Source organism: Rutilus rutilus (genome assembly GCF_951802725.1).
Source record: "Rutilus rutilus genome assembly, chromosome: 25".
NCBI lineage: Eukaryota > Metazoa > Chordata > Actinopteri > Cypriniformes > Leuciscidae > Rutilus > Rutilus rutilus.
In genome coordinates this window covers 7,679,115-7,706,166 of record NC_140229.1, presented here as the reverse complement: position 1 = coordinate 7,706,166, position 27,052 = coordinate 7,679,115, and the positions used below count along the sequence as shown (strand labels likewise).

The window sequence follows — 27,052 nt, the reverse complement described above, 5'->3', positions numbered from 1 at the left end:
TAAACAGTGAATTCACTTCTTAAAGACGACTCCACACCAAGAGATTGCCAAAATGATTTTATTATTATTATTAATAATTACGATGACTATGATGATTTACTAATTTACTTATTTTAGCAGTTAGTGTGCACAAACTAATGACTGGGAACCCATTTGAATTTTTTCTTTTTTACTGAAATTTCTTTGTGTAATTAGTTTGAGATAAAGCGTGAGAGTGATTTCCATTGGTCCAAAGTTGTCACCGTTTCCTGGGAGTGCATGAGAACGAACCGATTTAAGAAGATGACAGTATGAATAATGACCGTGGGTCCAGCCCAGAATCTTTTGACTACAAAAATAATCAAATGTGAAGATTTCGTATTCTTATGAGTATAAATATATAAAAAAAATATATATATAAAATGAGATTTTTTTTTATTTGTGGGTATTACAGGGAAATTTTTTGATTTGATTAATAAAGTCCTTTAGTCATGTTTGCACATATCTTGTTTAACCTAGAAAAGCAAGTCATGATTGATAATTATTTGTGTTCCATTCTCTAATGGTGCAATATGAAAATCCATGAACCACGTTTGCTTTCTACTGTACTGTATCTCACCCATGAAGTGAGCTCCTGAGAGCCGGAGCGAATGAAATGACAGATTCAGGTGTAAATCAGCTGCAGTGGAAGCAAGGGTTGATATAGCACGCTGCACGGGGGGAGATTGGATCACCTACTGCACTGACGGTGTGACTCTTTCACCCCCTATGTAGTGCACTAGAAAGGTGTCTTCTAGGGCACGCTCTCTCTTGTCTTCATTAGATTTATTTTTGCTGCATTGCAGAGATGCTGCACTACAGGGAAAACTGAGACAATCTAAAGAGATCCCCTAAAAGAATAACAATTATGATAATATTAATAAAGAACCACGAGCAGTTCTATATGATTATGGGCGTATGGTGGCAGTTGTTATTGTAGCCGCTCTGCACCAAACTGTCTGGCAGGGAGAGTTGTGATGAAGAATTGAGATGATATTTCACTATATTTGATTAGATAAATCTATTGTCCTCACTATACTCATTTACAAATGTTTTTTTTTTCACACCTTTTTTTCCCTTTTTCTTTGACAGAGTGCTCACAGTTGTGACACTCCAGAAAAGATTTTCCATGATAATCCTGTCGACTAATAAAAGGTTGATCCCCTAACGAATCTGGCAGTTTGGTTAACGCTTGTCATTTTGCTGTGGGATATAAAGGGATCCGAGCGTGTGTGATGAACGGTGGAAATGAAAAGCTTAATATCTAAACAGAGATGGGATTCCTGAGAACTTCAATTAATAATTCACCCCATTTATGTCGTTACAAACCTTCAGAATTTCTCCTTTTATGTTGCACAGTACAAAGATTGTCATACAGGGTTTGGAATGAAATGAGGGTGAGTAAATGATTTTCATTAAGGGTGAACTATTGCTTTAATCACAGCAAAGACAGAATCACCGTTTATCGGATCATTTGGATGAATATGCCTACTAGAAACATTTGGTTTTGGAAATCATACTTAAATGAGAGGCAGAGAGCTCAGCAGGAACACAATGAAAGTAGAACCACACATCCTCCTGACAGGAAACAGAACTTTCCTTTTCTTGTCCGTGTTCTTCTCCTCAGCTATGGTGGCCCATAGCCTGGAAATCCAGACCTAAATCTAAAAGATTAATGGTCTGGCGTCGACTAATGCAAATCGCCCAGATCGAGGGGCGGCACCAAGCGTGCATTTGAAAATCTCACTGTATGCAATTGGATAACACTACGACCATTCACAACAATAAACCCCAGCTACCAGCGGAGCTAACTGGTAGATTATACTCTTACCGTATCCGGTCGGCAAAACAGCAAAAACGTCCTTCTTGCAAAGGAACGATTTGAGCAGCGTCTTCTGTTCCTGTTTTAGATAAAAAGCCAAGTCTAACTCGTTTCAAACAACTGGTATTCATCCATAGCCATCTTGCAATGTTTACTAATGACTTCAATAGCTCGCTTCTGGCCCGCCTATATCAGATAACCCGATGTGATTGGTGCAGCTCAGATCGAGGGGCATATTTAATGAGCATCATTACTCGACACCAGAGTAACTTGCTGAGCAAATTCAACTTGTGCTCTCGCGAGAACTCTGGATTACCAGGGTAGGTGGCCCAGGGGGGAAACAGCAGAAAATTAGCAATGCAAACAAAAGTTACAAATAGTCCACAATGCAACTAATTTAAACCACAACACAAATAGTCCATAACACAATGGAAGTGCAACATAAATAAGCCACAAATTGGTTACAACAGAGTGGAAATAATAGCTTTTTTTGTGATGGCAACACAAAAGTTTTGTATTAGCGACATGAAAATTGTTTGCAACACAGCTATAACACAGCAGAATTGTCTTTAAATGCATATATAAATTGGTCTATTGGTCACTGTATGGTCACGCTTCCTAATGTTAATTCTCTTCCGGACTTTAGGATTACAAATTCTAACTTAAGTAACTTAATTAAGCTCAATTAATTGCATTGTTTTCATCTTTTGTTTGCCATTTCACTTTTGTTGAGCCCCCCTGGACCGCCGTACTGTACCTCTCAGTCAGTCGTTTGAAGAGTGAATTCCCGCACGGCCTTCAAAGAGCGCGGGCAACTCTCTTAAATTGCCGTATTGATTCAGAGGCTTTCAGTGACGAGCTGGAGACAGTCGCTCTTCCTGGAGCACTTGGACAGAAATTGGTTTTCTAGTGCTATATCAGCTCGCTGGGTAATGGGGGAACACGTTAGTCATTGTGACAACTATATTCTCCATCTTCGTATGAAGTGCGCAACAAATTAAGCGTCGCTGGCACATGTTTATAGACGGTCTCTCTCAGCTGTTATTAACAACCGTCATAAATAAAGCCGCAGTGTGCTGAATTCTGATCTCCCTCAGAAACACAGATGTCAGCAACACAACACTGATGGCATCACAATCAAGAGAACCGGGCAGAGTTCCTCGGTTGAGAATGCATGCTAAATTAAAAGAATAGTTTACCCCCAAATTAAAATGATCCCATAATTGACTCATCCTCAAGCCATCCTAGGTGTATATGGCTTTCTTTTCTCAGCCAAACAATCTGAGTTATAAATATATTTTTTAATATATATCTCTTCCAAGCTTTATAATGGGAGGGAATGCTGATTTTGAAGCCCAAAAAAGTGCATCCATCCATCATAAAAGTAATCCATATGGCTCCAGGGTGTTAATAAAGTCCTTCTGAAGCGAAACAATGCGTTTTTGTAAGAAAAATATGCATATTTATAACTTTACAAATTATTTGCCCTGGCTTCCAGTAACGGCCGTACGTGAGTCGAGTTCCAGCGGAACGGAGTGACCTCTGACCCGACATAGGATGTAGTAGCGTAAGCTTAAAGGGATACTCCACTTTTTTTGGAAATAGGCTCATTTTACAACTCCCCCAGAGTTAAACAGTTGAGTTTTACCGTTTTCGGATCCATTCAGCCGATCTCTGGGTCTGGCAGTACCACTTTTAGCATAGCTTAGCATAGATCATTGAATCGGACAAGACCATTAGCATCTCTCTCAAAAAAATGACCAAAGAGTTTCGATATTTTTCCTATTTAAAACTTGACTCTTCTGTAGTTACATCGTGTACTAAAATGTAAAGAAAATGTAAAGTTGCGATTTTCTAGGCTGATATGGCTAGGAACTATACTCTCATTCCCGTGTAATAATCAAGAAACTTTGCTGCCGTACCATGAGTGCAGCAGGCGTAATGATATGACGCAGCGCCTGAAAATAGGTCTAATAGGTTAGACAAACTTAGTCCCGGTCACGTTGGAAGTTACTGAGCTGGGGACTATTTTCAGGCGCTGCGTCATATCATTACGCCTGCTGCACTCATGGTACGGCAGCAAAGTTTCTTGATTATTACGCAGGAATGAGAGTATAGTTCCTAGCCACATCAGCCTAGAAAATCGCAACTTTACATTTTCCGTCGGTCTTAGTACACGATGTAACTACAGAAGAGTCAAGTTTTAAATAGGAAAAATATCGAAACTCTTTGGTCATTTTTTTGAGAGAGATGCTAATGGTCTTGTCCGATTCAATGATCTATGCTAAGCTATGCTAAAAGTGGTACCGCCAGACCCGGAGTTCGGCTGAATGGATTCGAAAACGGTAAAACTCAACTGTTTAACTCTGGGGGAGTTGTAAAATGAGCCTATTTCCCAAAAAAGTGGAGTATCCCTTTAAGTGAGAGTAGACGCCTTTTGCGGTTTAAACAAATAGGGCTGGGCAACAAACTAAAGCTCCTCTTCTCTTATATTGAAATCCTCCAACATTTCTCTTTAAAAATTCTCGTTTTAGACTTCTAATTTGTGACCAGTGTTTTGTTTTTCTTTATCCTCTGCACTTCCGCGTTAGTCATTACCTCATGCATCGGGTTAGAGCTTTTTTGGGCTTCAAAATCTATGGTTCCATTCACTTCCAAGCGTTATTCAAGGCTAAGCATTTCACATCATGCATTATGTTCAGGAACTCACGTGCCCCGAGAAAAACATTCCACTGTAAGTTATTAGGCTAATTAGATATTACAGTATATTAGTGTTGTTGCACATTTTATTGGTCCAAAGATGTTTTGTACAACATTTGGAACTGCTTTTTATCACTTAATTAGAAGCACCACAATTTTATATTTATGTATTGAAAATAATATTTAAAAAAAAAGCGTCCCATTGGGTAATCAAAAGTTCTACACACAATTGCAGTCTTCACGGCTACTTGAACACTTGGGCCAAGCAAAGGAAATACGTCATTTAAGTAGACAAGTGGTCAAGTGCAAAGACCGCAAGTATGGGTATTTGGGATGTGACGTGATGAATGAACAACTTGGCCTTGTCTGCATTATCGTTTTTTCTTATTCTAAATGTGATAAACATTTGCTTAAGTTAACATTTCAATTATATTCTGCTGAAATGAACGAAATTACTTAAAAAAGATTTGTTAATTTTGCTGAACGAGACTCAAAGATCCGAGTCAGTAAAATGATCCAAACTCCCTATCACTACTATGTATGTTAGCTGTTTATAAGTGAATAAAAGCCTCTGTTAAATCTGTTCATCATGTAAAGCGATCGTGTCTCTTCAGAAGACTTGAATTAAACCGCTCGATATATGGAGTTATTTTATGATCTCTTTATGAACGTTTTTAAGCTTTTAAGAGTTTTGGGTGAACAGACTCCTAGACATCAACGTAGTGTTGGCCTAGATCCGGGCCACATCTGGGTCATGTGGATTCCACGCGAACCAGATGTGGGCCGGATCTGGGCCGACACTATGTTGCTGTCTGGGCTGTCGATGTAGGGTCAGAAATCTCTCAGATTTCATTAAAAATATCTTCATTTGTGTTTCGATGATAAACGGAGATCGAGGTTTGAAACAACATGCGGGTGAGTAAATGATGACAGAATTTAAATTTATGGGTGAATTCCTCTAAAAATGGAAAAGGTCAAGTTGAGCTCATTGCATTATGGGATACAGTGTTTCATTAAGTAAATTCTTTTGTATACTGCACATTTTGACAAATGTAATACTACAGGTCATCTCTTTATATAAAATAGTTGCATACTGTGTACTGCAGGTAAAATGAGAGTAGTCTGCTAGTAGGCTATTTGGAACATACTGTAACTTCACAAGGTAAAATCAAGGCTAAGAGCCTATTACTTCCTGTTCATTAGCCACACTGGAAATTGAAGATCAAGTCAAGCACTTTGCCTTGTGGGATATTCAGAAATAGTAGAAGTAATACTTTTGTATCTGGACCTGCAAAACTGATCCAGTTTTGTGTACACAGGCTGCTCACATTATTTTCAGTGTGTATTTTACAGTTTGGAAGTGAACAATACAGATTGATACAAATTGTATTTTTCAGTGTGAGCAATAGCTTTGGATCAGAATGAATCCCTCAGTGTTTTCTTTTCTTTTCATGGTACATCGGAGTGTATCTCCCCCTCCCAGCGCAAACCTAATGAACCTGTCAGACCTCAGCATGTGGTTCTGAACAGAAAAACTCCCGTAATTAGACCCATGAGGGGGATTTTCTCTGAGCCTCTTTGAAGCATCATATACATGACTCACAGAGCTCAGCGTTTGCACACACCGGAATGACACCATAATAGAGTCAAACACAGCATTTTATAAGATTGTGGTGGTTAGCAAGCTGTTGATGAGATGGGCTCCTCTATTTTAAGTGAGTGCGAATCACTTTCACAGATCAATAAACCAAGATTGGGATCCAATGTATTCATCACACAATGGCTGTGTCTGAAACAGAAGTAGCTGCCTCATTACCCAATCGATGACTTAACGGATAGCATTTTGAATGAAGGTACCGCCCGAGGAACTTGTTTCAGATTAGCTTCTAAGAGATCACCAAGCATATACTGTATATAATCGCCAGAAGAGACAGGAGACCGAATCACACTATCCATGTCTATTTGTTTTTTTTTTTTGGACTAAGAATGGAAATCATAAAGAATTTAGCAATTTCCTGAATTTTCACTAAATATGACTAAGAACTAGACAATGACCTAAGTGTCCTAAACTGAGTCTAAGACATACTGATTTAAAAAATGGCTGAAATGCTACGTACTTGAATCATTGAATGTTTTAGGATCTATTCATTCAGAACCGACAAATCAGACTTTCCAAAGCTACATGAGAGAGAGAACTTATGATGGGGGGGGGGGGGGGGGGGGCGCTTGTCTGAAGTTTAAAATCATTGGTTACCCGTAAGCCAATCACATAACGTTTGGTTATGACGTGTGTTATGCGCATGCTCAGCCGCATCTAACTTCCACTGTAAACACATGTATGATGCGAAAACAAAACCATCGAGCGAAATACCGAAGTGAACATGGCTGTGAACGACTTTTGCAGATTATGTGAAGTAAATCTACGCATCCACGGTACAATCAGCGTCTATGTCACGGCTCTCAGCCCGCCCTCTGTTCGTTGATTGGCCGGCTGTTTTGAGGCCGGAGGAAAACGGTCGCCATCTCAGACTGAGTACAGAAGCGAACTGAAATTGAGTGGAAGTACAAAGTCTGATGTAGTCAGACTAATAATTATGCTTTAGCATGTCATAATTTAGACTTTTTATCAATTTTGATTTAGTATGTCATAATTGCCATTATTTTGACTTTGAATGTGTGGTAGATTTTCCCTAAACCTAACTACGTTCCTGGAACCTAATTACCTGGGGCGTCTACAGTTGACACTTTATAAATACATTTACCTGGGGCGTCTCCAGTCAACACCAAAGCGTCTACTGTCGACACTTAATAAATATATCTGGGGCGTCTACAATCGACACCCAATAATCTTTATACTCTAGCTCTTGCGTCTACAGTCGACAACATGACTTTGAGTTCCTTACCCTAACTTGTTCCCCTAACTAACTTGCTTTGAAGAACAGAACGTTTTGGTACGTTGTGTTTCAGAGTATTAGAATTGTTAGGCCTAAAAAGGGAAGTAGATGTTAGAATTTTTAGAATCATGGTTATAAAAGATAGTTTACTATCGTATCTATTAAGAATTCATCACAAATGTCAACATTTCAATTTAGTAAGCCATAATTATGACTTAGAATGCAGTGTTGGGCTAAGTTACTTTTAAAAGTAACGTGTTACAATATTGCTTTACTCTCTAAAAAAAGTAACTAATTCCGTTACTTTTCTTACTTGGGCTATAGGCTTTCTTGCTATTTTTTTAATAACAAAAAAACAAAAGTTCTATTTTTGGTGAGTGTAAAGGCCCTTTCACACCAAAAGGGAGGCTGAATGAAATGCAAATCCACACCTGTACAGTAGAGGGCAATAAATAGGAAAACAATGTAACTTGTGTTACTTGCTTGAAAAAGTAACTCAAATATTTTGTTGTAAGTTTTAAAAGTAATGCGTTACTTTACTCGTTACTTAAAAATGTATCTGATAATATAACTCAAGTTAACTGTATGTCATTATTATGATTTACCAAAGCATGATTTTTTTCTTATGTGGCAGAAATAAGCTTCTATATAATCAGTGAAATTGAATGCGACAAATGTTACCAGACAGTGAGCATTTTGCGCTAATTGTTGGAAAACGTTGTTTGTTACAGTCAGTGTTGAAAGAAAACATAAAGGGTATTAATAATATGTTGAAATAATCAATCAATCAATCTTTGAAGTAATCCTAATATTTATTCAGTTCACATATGATTATTTCCTACTGTTTGGTGTCACAAATATTACAACACTGTTGACAAAACATTGACTTGGTTAAGATGATAATAACACATCACAAACACAATATCAGTTCAACTATGCAAACAAAAAAAACAACAACAGAGGTGAAAGATTGAATAAGGCTGTTTGAATCTAGTTTTTAGTTTTTAGATGCCGTACAGGATGTTTTCCTTGAGCAACATTCTTCATAATTTGGCATTAAATACCTGTGGTTTCTGGTCTTACACACAGGGAAAACTACAGCACAAGTGCTTAACACTTTAAGATGGATGTTTTCAAACACCTTGACAAGTAATATTTATCAAAAAATAACAAAAGTATTTTAAAAGGAAAGAGAATTTTATTTAAAAAAATCTATGTACTAGGGGGAAACAAAATATCACATTTTATTCCTGACAGATGACGGCTAAAGGCAAATTGCCTCTTCACCTCTCATCTGCCCCCACCCCCACCCCAATCAACCCATAACCCCCCCACAAGAGAACAGTGCCGTTTATCTGACATGCAACCCCCTCCCCTAATGTGGCGTTGGGCCCGCACGAGGCCAGGGACGCCCTGCATGGGCCTGATTATGATTTCACCGTCTGCTTCTTCTTCTGGAACTTTCTAAACTGCGATTGGATGGCGACGGCAGCCTTCTCCGTCTCGGGGGCGCCCATGTCGATGTCAATGTCCTCAGTGGGGACGTCCTTCTTGGACGGGTCTGTGGAAACGAAACATTGTGTATTGGATTGAACATCAGGCGCTTCATATATAGAACCTTTAAGGGCTTCCTATTATGGGATCATTTTATGAATTTAGTTTTAATTTGTTAATTTAGGTTTGATTCATTTTTACTTTACGTTTTATTAAATGGCTCGTAAACTAGAAAATTACTAGATTTTTTTTTTTAATAACCTGTAAAACATGAAAGAATTTTGGTATATGGATTTCTTTAAAACTGTGTCAAGACCCCTAGGGTTTTATAAAGAACCTCATTGAAACTTTTTTTCTAAGAATGTGTGAAATGAAAAGATTATTAAAGAAATAGTTAATCTAAAAAGGAACATTCTGTCACCATTTACTCACATTGTTCCAAACTCATGATTTTCTAAATTCAAAAAGGAGATATTTTAGTAAATAATAACTTTCAAAATTTCATTCTGTAACACTTTATTTTACAGTGACACAGTTACATGTTACTACATGTACTTGCTGTTGTAATAACAGTAAATCATGCATAATTACAAGTAACTAACCCTTTGTACAAGTAAGTACTGAGTAATATTAATTAACTACATGTACTTACTATAGCGTTGAGGTTTGGGGTTACACTTTATTTTAAGGTTTCTTTGTTACACTGTAAATATATATTTAAGTACTGAGTAATATTAATTAACTACATATACTTACTATAGGGTTAGGATGAGGGTTTGGTTTAGGGTTAGTTACATGTAATTATGCATAATTAATATATTAACTACATGTAACAATGACACTGTAAAATAAAGTGTTATCAAATAAAGTGTAACCCATCATTCTGTTCCTCATTTTTTCAAAATAAGAAATATAAGTAATGTTGGTAAAACTTTACATTAAGTGTTACGATAGCATTATTAACAATGAAAAACTCTATTTTCAATCAAATAACCCTAACAAAGATTAATAAATATATTAACAAATATATAGCTCATTGTTAGCTAGTGCATTAACAAACGTTAACTAATTGAACTTTAACTAATGGAACAAACGTGAACTAATGGATTGTGGTACCGTAATATTTAATAAATAAAAATAAAGTAATTTGGTTTAAAACGGCAAGAGGCCAAATGATAACCATTTTTGTGAGATCCATTGCTTGTACTGTTTATTAAATTACCATGTTTCTTTACTAATCTCCACTTACCTTCAAACATATATTATATTGCATTCTGTACAACTATTATTTACAATGTGTAAGAGAGAGAAAGAGAAACATATGCAGACTTGCAAAAAATTCTGTCATGATTTTATCCAACGAAATGCACAATTCAAGTACGTATAGAGTAGTGAGTGACACTATACCTTGTCCAGCTGAGGGTTTGATGTTTCCAGCTGATCCGGATTCTTGTCTCTGTAAACAAACAAAAATAGAACTGAGATTAATGTGTGTGGATACCTTAAAAAAAAATACTATATAGCCAAAGAATGATGAGACGGGCATTGAATATGTCAGTTTTCTGTCTCATTAGCTGACCACAATTTAGTCTTTCACATCCTGAATTAATAAGTCAATGAATTTCAAACACTTCAGAAGAGCTTTGATGCTCCGACGCTAAAGCAATCTTCCTCAGCACGAGCGCGTGCGTGAGTGTGTGTGTGTGCCGCTCGTTTTCTGCTGATGGCATTCTGTATGGGTCTAGTTACAGTGGAAAGCGTGTCATTATATGCAAGAAGGATTATTCCACACACATACACACACTGGCACAATTTAATCATATTAGTCTCTCTCTCTCTTCCTCCGTCTCCTTCTACCTCAATCAATCCTCTTGCGTTCAGTTCTATCTTTGTCTTACAGCCTCTGATAAACGTGTAGAATTTGCATAAGAATGTTTGGCAGGGGGAAATCTGTGAGTTCTTCACGTTGCCGGAGTTGCCAAAGCTCCTGATACAAACCGCTCGGTTATTGCTTTGCATTAAGGAGCTGACGCGAAGAAATCGTCCTGCTGGATGGTGTGGCGTATAGTTTGTGGCTGTTGTGGGGATGGTGAAGGGCGCTGCTGCATAAATTACAGTCATTTGAAATGTCATACAGCGCAGAGAGTTGAACGCATAGAGCACTCTGTGCTACACTGCACGATAAAGCTTGAGAAATTAAATTGATGCTAAAATGTGAGCCTAAAGTCCCAATAGGGAGGAAAGTTCTGTAAAAATCAATCTAATAAGGGATGCAGGCATTCAGGATGATTAACGTGACGTTAGATATTTAATTGCGCATGCTCGGTTTCCCTATTTTTACATTTAGATTATTTTTGCCATAAAGTTCATTTTTAAAAGCACTAATAATTTAATAACACTGTTAAATATAAACTCTTTAGCCAATCTTTACTAGGAAATTGTTTCTTTTTTACAGCATCTAGCAGGTGATTTAACTTGCCATAACACAATCACAGCCAGTCAGGAAAATGTTGATGTTTAAAGTGTCTATTATGTTATTTTAAAAGCTCAATTTACATGCATCCAAGGTCAAAAAAACACTTTAATTTTTTCATCGCAGCATCACCTCTTTTCTCACAGTGTCTAAACAGTAAAGGATTCAGTCTCTAAACCCCACCTTTTCGAGAGTCTACTCCGCTCTGATTGGTCAGACGGCCAAGTCTGTTGTGATTGGTCTACTGCTTACAGTGCGTGTTGGAAACCAAACGTCCATTACCATATTTGAATTTAAGCTTAGGAGGCTTCCTCAGCACTTGTATATGCAGTAATACAAACCGTAACGATGGTGTCAGTTTTACCGTGTTTAGTTCTTTTGAAGTGCTTGCAAAGTAGATTAGCTTTTGCAGTGCTAAAAACAGCATTTCCTCTACACGTCGACAACACAAACCAATATCTTCCAGGCCTGAGCTACAGTGTTTGAGGGCGGGTCAAAATAGACGTTGTTCACAGGCAGCCAATGAAGATCATATGCTGGCATTATGCAAATGTGTTACAAACCTACGTATGTTTGTGCAGCAAGTAAGACTGGAATTACTGATGATTCATTTCAGGCAGTTCAGAATCACTTCTTTCTTTCGGGAGACAGTAAATGTTTGAAATTACACGAAAGGTAATATCTGAAAAAGCATAATGGGGGCACTTTAATGTACAGTTATATAGAGAAGGAATTTGGACCAATGAGATATTACTGTGGGCGGAGCTACTCATTGTAACACCACAGAAATAGAAACGAGTCTGACAAAGTGTCCTGTGACCCGTTGGTCATGGCTGGGTAGGAAAAAAAACATACATTTATATTGAAAAGAGCTTTTTATCACTTTATCGTGATGCACTTGTGATATAAAGGTCAAGAGATAAATGTTTTTCTGGGCATTTATATTCTGCTCGCCTCCAACACTTTTCATTTTCAACCTCGTTGTAGATGCAAACCCACTGTGAGACGCCCATTCCGGTTCTGTTTCTGCTTGGAAAGGGGTGAAATGAGGGAAATCTCCTCACTGCGGTGAAATGAGCTCCTGTTTCTAATCCTGTTTATGTGAGGAAACTCTGGAGTGAGGAGCACAGGGAGACATTCTCCGGCAGCATCAATATCAGCACGGTTACATCCCTCCTTCCTGACAGTCTCAAACCACACAGCCTCAGAGCTAATGCCATTAAACTTGGATTATTGAATTGGGCTCCAGGGAGACACAAACAAACGCATTAATTGGAGTAAAGTGTCAGTCAGTTGTGTGGCATGTGAAGATATTAGTCTGAGCGTGGTCAAATACGGGCGAGAGAGATTTTATTCAGCTTATTTAGCTAATCAAATGGACATCTCCCTTTAAGGCCAGTCAGTTCATTCGGCAATCAGCTATTTTCTACGTAGGCAACAATTTACTTAGTGCCCCTATTAAGCTATTTTAAAGGTTCTTAGTTTTGTTTTGTAGATCTCCTGCAATAGGACATGCTCTTGGACATGCATCTAAGGTAAAAAAAAAACAATTTAAAGGACAATTCCGGTGAAAAATGAACCTAGGGGTAATTAACACATGGTTACCCGGTCGATCGTTCTCTGGGATGCGTTTTCATGATAATCGAATGTAAAGAGTTTTATCTCTAAAAACAGATTAGCTTATAACGCTAGTAACGCTTACTTTTACTTATTCTATGCCCCATATACTAGCGTTATAAGCTAATCTGTTTTTAGAGATAAAACTCTTTACATTCGATTATCATGAAAACGCATCCCAGAGAACGATCGACTCGGTAACAATGTGTTAATTACCCCTAGGTTCATTTTTCACCGGAATTGTCCTTTAACTTTATCTCTCTAAACCCCGCCTTTCCGTGAACCATACTCTGCTCTGATTGGTCAGATGGCCCAGTATGCTGTGATTGGTCTACTGCTTACAGCACGAGCCGAAAATAAAACAAAACATATGCCCATTACCATATCTCAATTTCAGCTCCGGATCTTCCTCAGCACTTGACATACAGTGATACAAACAGTAACAGTGGCGTCGTTGTTCGCTGGCAGCCAATGAAGATCATAGGCTTGCATTATGCAAATTTGTTAAAACCTATGTAGGTTTGTGCAGAAGTAAGACTGGAATTACTGACGATTAGTTTCCGGCAGTTGAGAATAGTTTTTTTCTTTTGAGAGATAATAACTCATTTATTGTGCACTTTAATTTTTGAAACTCTGCAGACCTTTTACATTCACTAACAGCTATATTACATACATGAAAGGTAATATCCGAAAAAGCATAATAATCACAGAATTCTACTTCAACTTTAATTGCTTCAGTTAGTTGCCATGGCAACGTTTTCTTTCAATTTACCTTACATTTAATTTTTTATAGTTTTAGCTAACAATAACAGCACTGGGTTTGATATCATATTTTAGCAATAATGCAAGAAGGGTATCATTTATCTCAAATTACGCTAATGCGCAAGCAAGTTCTAAGGCAATCTTGCTGCGGAAGTTAGTTAAAATAAGTTAAACTGTAAAATAAAGTTGCTGCCTTGAATTTTTAAGTACAATCAACTTGGATGTTTAAGTCATTTCAACTTAAATTACATTAAACTGACTTTTAGTTGGTCAATTAGTTGGATCTTCTATAACTTCTATAAATAAATAAATAAATAAATCACTCTCTAGGTTAACTATTCACCCCATATAGTCCGGCTATGAGTAACCCACTTCTAGCCAAAATAACCTTGAATTTGGATACATTTCGTTTTTGCCAAAATAACTTGCAGGATGTATGATATTCCATTATGTTTTTAGCCGGTAAATTCTGACTTTCTGAGTTGAACGGAATGCATCTTAACTCCGATATTTTGGACCTTGACAGCAAAACTTTTTTTTTTTTTTTTTTGTCTGATCATAGCCTTTAAAGGTGCATTGCGCAAGTCTCTGAGTTTTTGCAGAACTATGCCCCCTTCAGGCGACACGCGAAACTGCAACCAGAGTTGTGCACGCGGTTACATGGAGTTTGCGTTGGGGTTTGGGATTAACTAGAAGCCGGTCTCTTTGAATCCATCTTCTACTTTTGCAAAAGTCGCTCGAGTTGTCTTCGCTGATGCGGATAATGGCGGCGAATACACAAACCTGCCAGACATAACCAGGTGAGCGTGAACGCGCATGACGTCACGCCCAGTCGATTCCGTCCCGAATCCCTCTTATTTATTTTATTGTACAGGATTATAGAGGCAATCGCAGTGATCATAGAAGGGCTCATTCAGCCCATCAGGCAATTGTTTAAGAATGTATGGGTTAGAAAAACGGGTATTTTTAACATGAAAAGTTGCTTAATGCACCTTTAACAACAAGGAAGGAACTCAAATGAACCCTGGATCAAGATGCAATACTGCCAGGCTCCCCTCTGCAGTCCTACAATACAAACGCCAATTTTAGTCATCCAAACGAAAATCAGGGACACAAAATCACATTAATGAGAGAATGACTGCAGGAAATAATTAGGTAATGCGTAAACACCGGTTCAATTTGGAAGTGGCGAGCAGAGAGGTGCCGTTTTCTCTCTCTCTTTCTCTCTTGCTTTCCCTCCACCATATGCCTCCCCCATATTGTGTGTTCATTATAAACAATGATGAAAATGATCGTAATCATAAACTTCATTAGCTGCAGTGAAGCAAGGATTGGCAATGAAACCCAAGTGTACATCATGGGGCAATTAAAATTTTAAGAGAACAGGATGTCAGCTGCTTCTCCGTGGACAAACATGCTCAGAACCAAAGCGTATTACGGCATGCATAAACAAAACAAAAACCTTTTACTTGGCTTTAAATGTCATCAGTAGCGAATAAATCTTGTGTCTAGCATGGCTCGGGTGTTGAAAAGCATCCTGGGCTCGCTGGCTCACGCAAATGCACTGCAGAGCCAGGCTTTGCAGTGGATTGAACTTGATGCCACAGAGATGCCCTGAGCTCAGTACACCAGTGCCCTTCAGAGCAGCGCTTGGCACTGCCACCCGATGCCACGGCAGCATCCTGCTCCTCACAGTTTGAGCTGCACTGCTGCGACGCTAATGAAGAACCTCATTTATATCAACTCGCTCTGACAGCTGGATTCACTAATTAATAGAAATGCGTTTTAAACCCCATTTACAGGCGATCGTTGAACCGAGCGCTGACAGTTTCCTCCTCAAAGGTGATTTATGGACATTTCCAAAAACCTTTTTCGCAGCTTTTTTCAGAGCAACATTGAGTACAAATCATGCAGCTGATAGTTGTGCCTATGCAAATTAAACACCCCATGAAGATTCACACTCATAAAAGCACCAAATTTTACGCCTCTCCCAAATTCCTGCCGTGTTGAACGACTGAAGCGTTTAGAAATAAATAAATAAATACTGTATTCTGTCTTTTTATTCAAAGCCATTTGGAGAGCTATTTTTGATTCATTTGGCAGCTCGAGATCTTGGAAAGGCTTCCATGCTGTTCTCAACGTCTATTAAGAATTTAAGGGAGAAACGCACAACTAGGACACAGACGGCTAAAAAGAGGAGGGGGGGGGGGGGGGGACTCGGATCCGATGCGTCATATTTGAAGGCTAACAGATGCTCAACTGAATGTAGGAAACAGGCTGGAGGATGGGAGCTCAAACAGTGGCTTTTATTTGAGCGCCTCACCACCAGAAAACACTGCAGGACGTAAACACTGAACTGATGAATGTGTGAAACCACATGCTGGTGAAATGATTATCTCACTGCTGGAACGGTTCGCAACTTATTTTCGGCACAGAAACTTCTTGTATACCAGTATCCCTATTAAATGCGGTCAAAAATATTGAATGAATTGTGTTCAGGATTGACCCTTTTCACATTTCTGGGTCTCTCAGAAGCGGAAGTCGTCATAGTTGGGTACAATTCGATAGCGGTGAGTGAGAGACTACATTAAATATATTATTTTTGTGTTCCAATTTGCTCAAATAGCCAAAAAAAACTCTAGAATAGTGTTTTCATAACTTTCAAAAAGAGTAAAAAATATAGAGAGAGCTTGATAACGGCAGTCGGAAGAGAGAAAGATAGCAATTTTACCTAGAAACTTAAGTAGTTTTGTAATTTGATGCAAAGTTAATATAATACTAAGTATAGTTTTATATAAACACACATTTTTATTACAAATGAAAATATAAAATACCTTGCAGGATTTACGATGCTGGTGACCGTTAAAACGCGTTATCACAGTCTGTGAAAAGGGTCCATTGCTAGCCGCTAATTGCTAATGGTTAAATAAGGATTTTTGCCACATAAACTTCTTAAATTTCACAGTATTAGTAATAAAACTAAATAAAAAGCTACAAGGAATGTGTGTAGGATTGCTAATAGCAGTTGCTAATGGCTTACTGCTACTAATTAAATTGGAGTCCTCTAAAAATCTGCTAAGAATAAAAATATTTCTGTTAAACAATATATTATAGTATTGTAACAATGTGATAAATTTATTGATCCCCAGGTAAACATAAATAAAATAATAGTTGAACATCGTATATCTGATATGTTTGGATATTTTGATTAGATGCCCATATATCACTTTTAAAGGCAATTCATTGACTAACTATCTAAAAGGGCAGTTATTCTTGTGCTGGATCAATTTACATATAGATATGAACGCATATATCTTGGCGTTTCACTGTGGTGACGTTTGAGCGGAATTTATGACTCAACTAAAATATTATGCTGCACAATGCAGAAGAGTTTGTGTGATTTACAATATTATCTCCAGAAATCTCACTAGCGCTGAGGAAACACACTGTTCCAGAAAGCTTAATGAATAAACATTACAATGGGGAAAAGAGAATGAGAACAAGAAATCAGGGAGAAAAAAATAAGAAAACATTGGAAGACGTGTGAATAGCTAATCACACCCGAGGAAACGAGTACAAATGACTGACAGCTGCTTTTATTGGCCATCTTGTTACATGTACATCCTGTTTCATAGGCTTACTTCCTTTAACATCATACACAAATTTTGTGATAACGGAATGTATTTTTCCTGCTGAGATAATCCAAGCAAGACTAATGACGGCGAGTGCATGGAGTCCTCATCAAATATTTAGCGACATTAGCGGTGGCAGCAGCCTCTGCCTCCAGGCACCTCCCACCACGCGCCTCCCTTTCCTCGGATAAGAGGAGGACACACTGCAGGGGTATTTCCTTCTGCCCCAACACGTGAATTTTATTAATGAAACTGCTTACAAATAAACGGTATGCTAATTATATTTGGATTATTATATCAAATATTTTCATACGCTTAAAATATAGAAAAATTGTAATAATTATTTTGCAAAGTAATAACCTGCCAACTTCTGTCAACCTCTAACCTCTGCTTAGTGTGCAAGAAGCAGTGAACACTTTGTAGGGACTGGAACGCAGCTATAAACTTGAGCCAGATACGAGAAGTGTGGGGTAAAATCTTCTTCTTGGGCTCTTTTAATGGTCTATTTTCTCTCTATCCACATCTAATCCTCCTCTTGCACTAATATGCCTTCTTTCATTCATCCCCTTTTCTATCCTGTTCAGTGACATTTCCCTCTCAGAGCGGCTGCTGGGATTACCGCTCAACCGGTGAGGTTGGGCAGAGCTGGAGTCGGACTCTCTCTGGCAGTTTAGAGGGATTACCGAGGATCCGAGCGGAATCTGTGTGTGTGTTATGTCAGAATGATTATGGTTTGAGGGGATGGTGAATCACAAACATGACCGTGATAAACAGCAGACACATTACAGTGGACGTAATTCATCACAGAGCGGATGCAGGTGATGCATCAGACATTATAAAGCGGGCGTAGAGGTACAGGGACCATTTCAAGAGCTTTAAAGTGGAACAGATCACATCTGACACTGTACCATATGACATGATGGGAGATATTTAAACAGCCAATCACATAACGGGCCCTAAAGCCAGGTGCACGCTATACATTTTTTGTTTTGCAATGACTGATTAATGGCTTTCGCAATGAATCAAATCTTCTTTTGTGCATAAAACAAGACAATCTAGGGTACAAAAAATTGTAATGCTTATCAACATGATCAAAACTTTGCTGAAAAGCAAGTAAAAAGCCAGTGTAATTCTAAAAACATCAGGTCATTGTACAATTTGACTTTTAAGAGCTTTGATCATAAAACGAAGCATTTAAATATCTTATTACGAAATAATATTGGGAGAGTGACCGCTGATATTTGTACACATTTTATGTAAGTAGTCCGACCGATAGTGTAGTGACCGATTTACATTACAAGCTATCAGTAATTTTGGCCATTTAAATATCAGCAACTGCACAAAATTAAATATTTTTGCGCTCCATATTTTCCTATATCATACTATATGAACCCTGATGTATCAAATATGATACTCGAGAAAAAACACAGTGACTTTACAGTATTAATATGCAATTTTGCTTCTCAAGAAGGGTTTTTAAAAATGTTTTACACAGATTTCAGTCACTGTTTATAACAAAAGGCACCGTCGACTGGTAAATGTTACAGCGCCTCAGGTGATTGAGTTGTTTTTTAAGGCGATTGGCTTAAGAACTAGTCGATTTGTCTTCTGGTGTCAGCAACTAGATCAAATTTGCATGTGACCGTCTGTCTCAGAAATGCTGTATGGCCATATTTGTCCATCAGTGTTCTCTAAGGGTGGATGTAATTCACTTATACACGCCTTTAATCTGCAGATTGAGGGATCAAAAAGGTGAGACATACACAGTCAGCCGACCATCCTTTCTTTTCCTGCTATTTCAACGCTGCCGCTTTCCATGAATCAATATCAAACCCTTCAGACTCCAAGCCTCTTCTGAGGAGAGAGCGTTACAAATCCCTTTCTGCCGATAATGGCTCCAGGTTCTGACAGGCGGTTCAATACTGTGTACACATTGCTGATACATCAGGGAAACAAGCGCAGTGCTGAGTTGCAGGAGACTTCTGCAGGAGAGTTTGCTGTTGAGTCTGCTCAGGGCAACTGACCAAGGAAATAAACCGTAAATCTGCTCCCGCGCAATGCGGGATCCGAGGTCTAGTGCCGCGCCGTCAGATGTTTAATGCGGCGAGAGGAGGATGAAGACATAAACGAGCAGAAGGAAAAGAACTGTGTGCCCCGGACCGCCATGTGCAGCGCGTTTGGGGGGGGGGGGAGGCGTTGTTTACGCGTGTTCAGTCTGGTTCCCCCATGCACACAGTCGAGCGCGCATTTCCTCTTTATCCGCGTGGAAGATGCAGAAGCGCTGGGCCGTTATGTATAAAAATCAATTGTCAGGCCTGATTACATCCAGTGTTTGCACCTCGAGGGCCATAAGTTGCTTTTGATCTCCATCAAGCTCATAGCTGTGTTCACCACAGCACATGGAGCTGCTCAGTTCAGATGTAGCTCCAAACAGATCAAGCGCATTGGTTTACAAGGGTAACCAAGATATTTGGCGTATGGTAACCCTCAATCTGCAAAAAGTTTTGCAGCATTATTTTGAGCCCTGCAGCAACTCTACCGCTAATGCTATGGCAGAAAATGCAAATGATGAGATTGCACTATCAAAATCACCTTTCACTTTGACGAATGAGCACCATTTTACTCTTTTGCCATCAACGACAGACTGCAGATATAAGCAACATGGCCGTCATTGGCAATATTGAGAATACTGTTGTAATACTGCTGTAAATTAAGTCTGAAGAATTCATTAGTCTCAACTCTAGCGCATTGAGTATAACATAAAAGACAAGTTGCAGACTGAAAAAAAAGATTTGTTTATTGGTTAGCAAATCAACAAATCAATTTATATACACCAAGTTCTGTCATGAAACTCTAGATGGCGCAGGCCGATGGGTGCAACCTGCTGACAATTACATCGTTAAATATGCGGCACTAGCTGATTGGTTCCTGTTACATCTGCAGCCAATGAGCTTGCTGCTCAACATTTAAGTAGTTGGTCAGTGTTTGCTGTAGTAGTTTGCTGTGTGCTTTCAAAGTTCCTCTGAAACCCTCCACCTTCCCCAGCTCTACCTGTATCGACCTGCTATGGGTAATTTCATATATGCTATTTGTGCTGCATCAGCATGTCTTACTTGCTCACAGCACCATGTCTGTGAATGTATTGGCAGTAGCAAGTCTCTGTCTGTACTTGCTCAGCAGCGTAGCAGATCTATTCCGCCAAGACCAAATACATTAACATTGTCATATCCATTACCATGCTAAACTCTTTTATGCTAAACCATGCTAAAAAAAAATGATATATAGTCATTTTGACCTGCTTAAAATATCAAGATTTTTTTTTTTTAAATAAAGTTTTATTATTTAGCTTGTAATTTTGTATCTTTTGTATCAAATGTATATTTTATTTTTTGTCCATATATATTGCTTACAAATAAACGTTTTAAAAATCTTTAAATATAATAACCTTTATGCTGAGATATATTGTTTTAAAATTGTGCACAGCTTGCCAAAAAAATGCTACTCATTTAGCCTGAAAATGAGAAAAGTACATTTCCCATGAAACAACAGAAGAAGAAAAAAAATATGATACTGCTCAAAAATCACTTGAGTGCTCTCCACACTGGAATTACGACTTCCAGACTCGTATGCAAGAGCTTCCCAAGAGCACTTGAAGCCGGCCTTTATTCCAGATGTCAGAAGACGACCCCTATTATGGTCTAGATACAAATCCATCCTGTGTTACATAATCCTACACAGCAACAAAAGTCATCTACAAATCCGCTTAATATCTCTGTGTGGACAGCGTTTCAATCTCTGGTCTGCCCTACAAATCTGGACCTTTTGGATTTAGTATGGTCTCATTCTGTAGCTTTGTAATGTACAAATTTGCTTACCAATGGACAGCAGTAGCTTTTCTGGGAATAATGGGAAAAAGTCATTTCTCCACTCTCAAATGTTGGAAAGACCAATCAATCCATTCTGCCGTCAGTTGAGGCCACCACAGATTGAGCCTGATCTCTTTGTCTGAACTCATCACTCTGTGTTGTGTATTTTCAGGGGATATATATTAAATCCCTGTTTAAACAGAATGAATCAGATACCTAATCAGGTAAATGTGTCAGAGAGCCCATTACAGGCATAAGAGATTACACTCGAAAACATATCAAATCCTAATGCTGACGCTCCCCCTCTAATTCAGGCATATTCTTGCAAAGAGGACAGCTGTTGTGTTTTGCGATCTAATTTTTCTATATTTGTTACTCGCCCTCATGTAATGTAAAAGCTGAATTACTTTGTTTCTACCTTGAAATTGGGAATATCAAACCCCAAAATGAGACAGTAAATATATTGCAAAAGTGGTTCATGTGATTCGTGCAACTGTGTGTGTGTGTGTGTGTGTGTGTGTGTGTATGTGTATGTGTGTGTGTGTGTATATACAGTATGAATATATATATATATAGTCAAATCGATGTAAAATCTGCCATCAAATCGTTTAATCGCATCTAACATAAAAAATTTGTTTATATAATACATGTGTATATATATATTTATAATATATTATATCTATGTGTGTTAGTACACACACCATTTATGTATGCATTTATATATATATATATATATATGTGTTTGTGTGTATATGTATATTATATTTATACACACACACACATATTTATATATATATATATATATATATATAGTATATATACGTATGTAGATTATATAAACAAATTTTTTTTTTTATGTTAGATTAATCGATTTGATAGCACTAATATAACTATTCCTCCTTTTAGATAGGATTCTGCCCACCTGCATTTTTCCTTGTTCCCACCCACATTCTGGAATTCCAGCAATCTTCCAGTGCATGTAAACAAGAAACTTAGTAAAAGACCTTGAAAATCTTTAATTTGGCTCTTCAGTGAGAAGAAAGTACCGCTGGAACTGCTAAAGGGAAGATCTTAAATAATTCATGGCTGTTGTATGAAGTCCATACTCCACAAGCATCTACATGGAGGAGTTCCCAGCTTGTGTTGCTCTATCCACCATTTCTGGGTTCCATGTGCTCCCTCTGTTCATTTAACTGACAAATATGCTTGAACGGGCCAACAGATTGATTAAAAGATGCGCAGTGCAGCACAAGCCTGATTAAGCTCTTTTAGCAAATACTACATTAAAAGCATGTTTTTAAACGAGACCAGAATAATCATTTATATAACATTCCCTGATCCTGCTGTGCGTGAAGCTGCTCCTCATCGGCTGTTGCTGCTGCAGTGGGTCAGCACGCTCTATGCACATACACACGCACGCGCTCAGTATCAAAGACAAGACGCGCGCTTCGGGGATTTCGAGTGCGCGCAAGGCAGTAGTGGGCTGCGTCCGAACACTGATAAATGCTGCCTTTTAGAGGACGCATTCCAAGGTCGAAAGGCACATCCGAATACAATGTTAGTTTAAATTCCTTTCTCCTGAGATACCTTCATCTGATCGATTTTTGAAGGCAGCATAGATGTATCCTTCACTGCCTTTGATATCCCACAATCCTGTGCTTTCCATTCTGTGACAGTTGAGCTAGAAAAATAAAGATGGCGTCTGAAAGTTGCGGCTGGTCGTCAGTTTGTGTGTTAATGTACATTTTTGATCAACGTTTTTCACTTATGATGTCATTTCTACCAAGAAATTACTATTTTAGTCATTAAACATTCACTTGGTTTTCACCAAAGCTCGCTCTGATTTGCTGTAGATCATTAAACCGTTACGCTGCCTCAGAAGTCTGTCTGAAATCAGTGCGCAAACACTGCCTGCAAAGTCATTGCCAGATAGGGCAGCGAGACAAGAAGTCACTGCCTAAGTTTTCGGACTGCAATTTGCGTCATCACGTGGTCCCTGTATATTACATGTTCTAATAAACGTTCTAGTAAAGTCACAAATAAGGCACATAGGCCTATTTCTGTTTATTACGAATTTTGCAACCGCGATTCAGGCAGAATAAAAACAAGAAAGCATTTAAGACCTAAATAGCCAAATTTAGAAGCCTAAGAATACCAACAAGTAATTTTTTTTTTTTTTTTTTTTTTTTTTGTCTAGCCTATTGTTTTAGACGTTTTAATAAAATGTTTTACTTTATAAAACTGTCATAGGCTCATCTATTTTTATTTGTTAACATTATGCTTTTTTGTCTCTCATTGGTTCAATGATTTGTTGAGTTCCGTGAATCACGGATCTTTGTGAATAGGTTATAACATGTCAGACTATTTTCTGTTGTCAATGGCGATACCGATTTATAGGCCTAATTACAGGAGATATGCTAATTATGGGGATAATAATCGGACAAGTTCAAAGGAGTTAGTGAGTTGTTAACCCAGATCATTATGAGTCGGACATGTCCACAAGAAATGGTTTTCGGTTAAATGAATCAGCGTTGATTCGAGAAAGATTCAGGTTTAGAATCATTTAGACCTGTTTTGTAAACTAACGTTACTATTAAATTTATTAAAAAGACCGAACGAATCCGGCATACTATATACGACTGCGTGTTTAAGTTTAGACTCAAATTAGTTTTTAATTCAGCCATAATTCAAAGATAAATCCTGAAAACAGGTGCCCAAAAACGAGTCGGGTATAGGCTAGGCGAAAAACGTGTAGAAACGTTAAACAATTCGAGGTGGCTCCAGTAAAAAACTGCAAGAATTCGATTTTTCACCAAACTGTAGCCTAGGCTATATTATGCAAACATTACCGACTACTAAATTCGAATTAAAAATCATGAGAGCAAATTTACAAGTAGCTTATCATCCATAAACCATCTCCGTGTCATCCTAGGTTAGGGTTGAGGTTTGGTTTAACTGACAGCTGTCATTTGTTGCATCATTAATCATCGCGTGGACAATGCTGATTCGACAATCTGCCAGCGCGCGCAGATGCAACAAAAAAAATATTCACCATCCGTCGCGCTCTTCTAAGCTACTAAACATGGTGTTTTGATAAATGGATTGCATTTCAGTTTTCAAACGGTTTTGCTGGTTTAGTGAAGAAAAATGCGCTCAAACTCAGCAAACAGGAAAATATCTGACTGCAATCAACGCAAGTTCAAGGCATTGTCTCAGTGTGGTATTTTCAGTTCTTTTGAACACCGAAAGAGAATTTCCTCCTGGGGAACCCCCGATAGCTCGTTACAGTAGAGTGGTGCATCGTGCATGGAGGGTTATAGTATGAGGAAAGCTCACCTCACTCATGCTGGATGATAAGTGTGATGATGAAGGGTGGATTCGGCAGAAGAGCAGCAGTGATGCAGTCCTTCAGTCCGCGCGCTGCGTGGGTTTGTGCGCGCTGGAGTTTTATACTTGGAGCTCCAACTCCCTTTCATGTCATCACGTTTGCACTAAACCAATGGAAAGCTGCCGGTGTCAACGCTTCTGATGTCACCACTTTAATCTCGCGAATAATCACTGAAGCGCACCATTGCTGCCTTTAGGGTTCCTATAGAAATGGGAATATATAATCAACATATTTCGATGCATGCACTTACGACCATGTGTGTACACATTTCAATGCATTAAACGTATTGGTTGTTTCGTATATCAACATATATCAACATATTTCGCATCAGCTAGCTATTGAATGTATTAAAAGTGCTCATGCAATTCTTTGCATCTTGATGAAATAAAGGAATATAGCCTATATAACATAAAAAATACGTGTTTGATGCATTGCATGTGGTTCAGGTTTTGCCTTCATTGAGACCAAATTAGGATAATAAAACCTGAAATCTTTGAGGTGAGCTGGCAACAGTCTCCACAAGGTAAAACAGCTTATCTAAATGAAAATGCAAAAGGTTTGTGTAAACAATTCAAATAATTTGGAAACAACCAAGCGAGTATTATGTTTTCAGTATGCATTACAGTTTGAAATGAGATGGTTTTAATGTATTCCCTCCACAATCTAACAGCAAATGTGCTTTGTGCACCTTAGTGCAGACACGGCATCTCGCTCGTAGAGAGTCAGCATGAGCATGCAGCCCTCAACTCACTGATTCAGATGAACACCAGTGCAAAAGCTTCACTGCAGCAGTGGATCTTGGCATAAATGAAGTTTGGATCAATGTAATCTTGAGACTGAAGCAGGGAGTCGCCTTGTCAGCAAAAGACCTAGCCATGGCCCTGATGAGGACCACAGTCCTTTATAAGAGGATATATTGTTAATAACATATGCATTTATTGTGCATGTGGAGGCAGTTTTATCCTCCATTGCTGCATGTGAGCTTGGGGAGAATTCCTGTTTTCATTCTGCCACCCACAACCTAACACAATTTCAAACCGTTTTGAGGCTTGGTGCATCAGATTTGCATATGGTCTTTATAATCGTCGAGCAGCGAGTTTGGTTATTATCACAGATGTTATCATCTCTCTCAACAGATGAGCTCCATTAAACACTAGCTCCTCTGGTGTGGGGGGAAACCAGCGAGAGCGATGCAATACCGCCAGATCATCTCTGTCTTTGTTCCTTGTATTGCCACAGTTTTTTTTATTAGCTGGCTTGTTAAATGACAATCGATTGGAAGGCTAGTTTGAACAGAGACGTTTTAATGGAGATTGGAAATGTAAAGGCAGTCAATGGCATTCTCTATTGACTTACACTTGGTCAAAAAGGCCTTTCAGGACACTTGTCACCATGAATTTTGTGATGAACTGTGTAAATGGAAAACCTTCTCCTTTGTTTTTGCATTTCCAGCACTTTAATTCAAATCTGAGCCCTGCAGAAGGTCACTGCTCTTTTCTTTACATAAGAGAATTGTGCTCGGGTCCCTGCATTTTTGGTCTTTTCTAAGTAAACAGTGCCGCAGACAGTCCCTGTTTAATGGCGCTGCCTGGTGTCATATAATGTCTCTGCTGCCCCCGAGCTCTGAATTTGATAATGACACACACACTGCCTCAGAGTTACACTGCAACACTTTAGTAAGATCTGTCAGCTGCAGAAAAGACTGGCTGTGTTTTTCAAATTTTCCTGGTTAATGCACAGTGGTATGTTCTGTTATGAAAATCCATAATGGTCATCCAGCCAAACCTGACAGCAATAGCACATTACTGTACATATTCAAGCAAATGCTTAATTAAAGTCTACTTCTTGATTACTTTTCAGCTATTCATTAAAGTGACGATGCTTTGAGAAAGCTTGAGCCTTAATTAAGGCCATTTCTGATAGACTATCAATGACCATTAGCAGAATCCTTTGAATCATCTCCAATGCACTGCTGGCACAGAAACTGCCCACACTGAGATGACCGCAGGAAAAAGAGGAGGAGGGGAAAGCGTTCATTGGCATTGATACAGCTTGGCTTATATTTACCTACTAATGTCTGCATCCTGTAATTACGGAGGAAACCCCTCTCATACCTTCTGCCCAGTGTTATTCTGTCATTGCTTCTGCTTCTGTGCATTGCTTACAATGAGAAAAAATGATAAAGGCCTGTTCACACCAAGAACGATATCGTTATGTTTATTCTAAGCGCTGCCATTTTGTCGCTGCAATTCAGCTCTTTAAAGCAGGATGGATTCTGATTGGCTGTCAATGTTTTTATTGTTCATCAGCTGGAAAAAAATCCTTCTGAAAGTGATTCCAACCTTATTTTTTCTCTGTGCCGTTATCATTATCTTTTATATTTAAA

The 27,052-nt window shown here is 38.5% G+C and overlaps 1 protein-coding gene across 1 annotated transcript; it reads right to left on the bottom strand.

Annotated features, from left to right (window-relative positions):
• Nucleotides 1-8,230: 8,230 nt before the first annotated feature.
• pcp4a (Purkinje cell protein 4a) lies at nucleotides 8,231-24,753 on the bottom strand. Its single transcript, XM_084399934.1, has 3 exons — nucleotides 24,615-24,753; nucleotides 10,336-10,384; nucleotides 8,231-8,995 (listed from the first exon to the last, which is right to left on the bottom strand). Exons 1-3 carry the CDS (start codon nucleotides 24,621-24,623, stop codon nucleotides 8,862-8,864), a joined length of 192 nt encoding a protein of 63 aa, XP_084256060.1. The 5' UTR covers nucleotides 24,624-24,753; the 3' UTR covers nucleotides 8,231-8,861.
• Nucleotides 24,754-27,052: the final 2,299 nt, after the last annotated feature.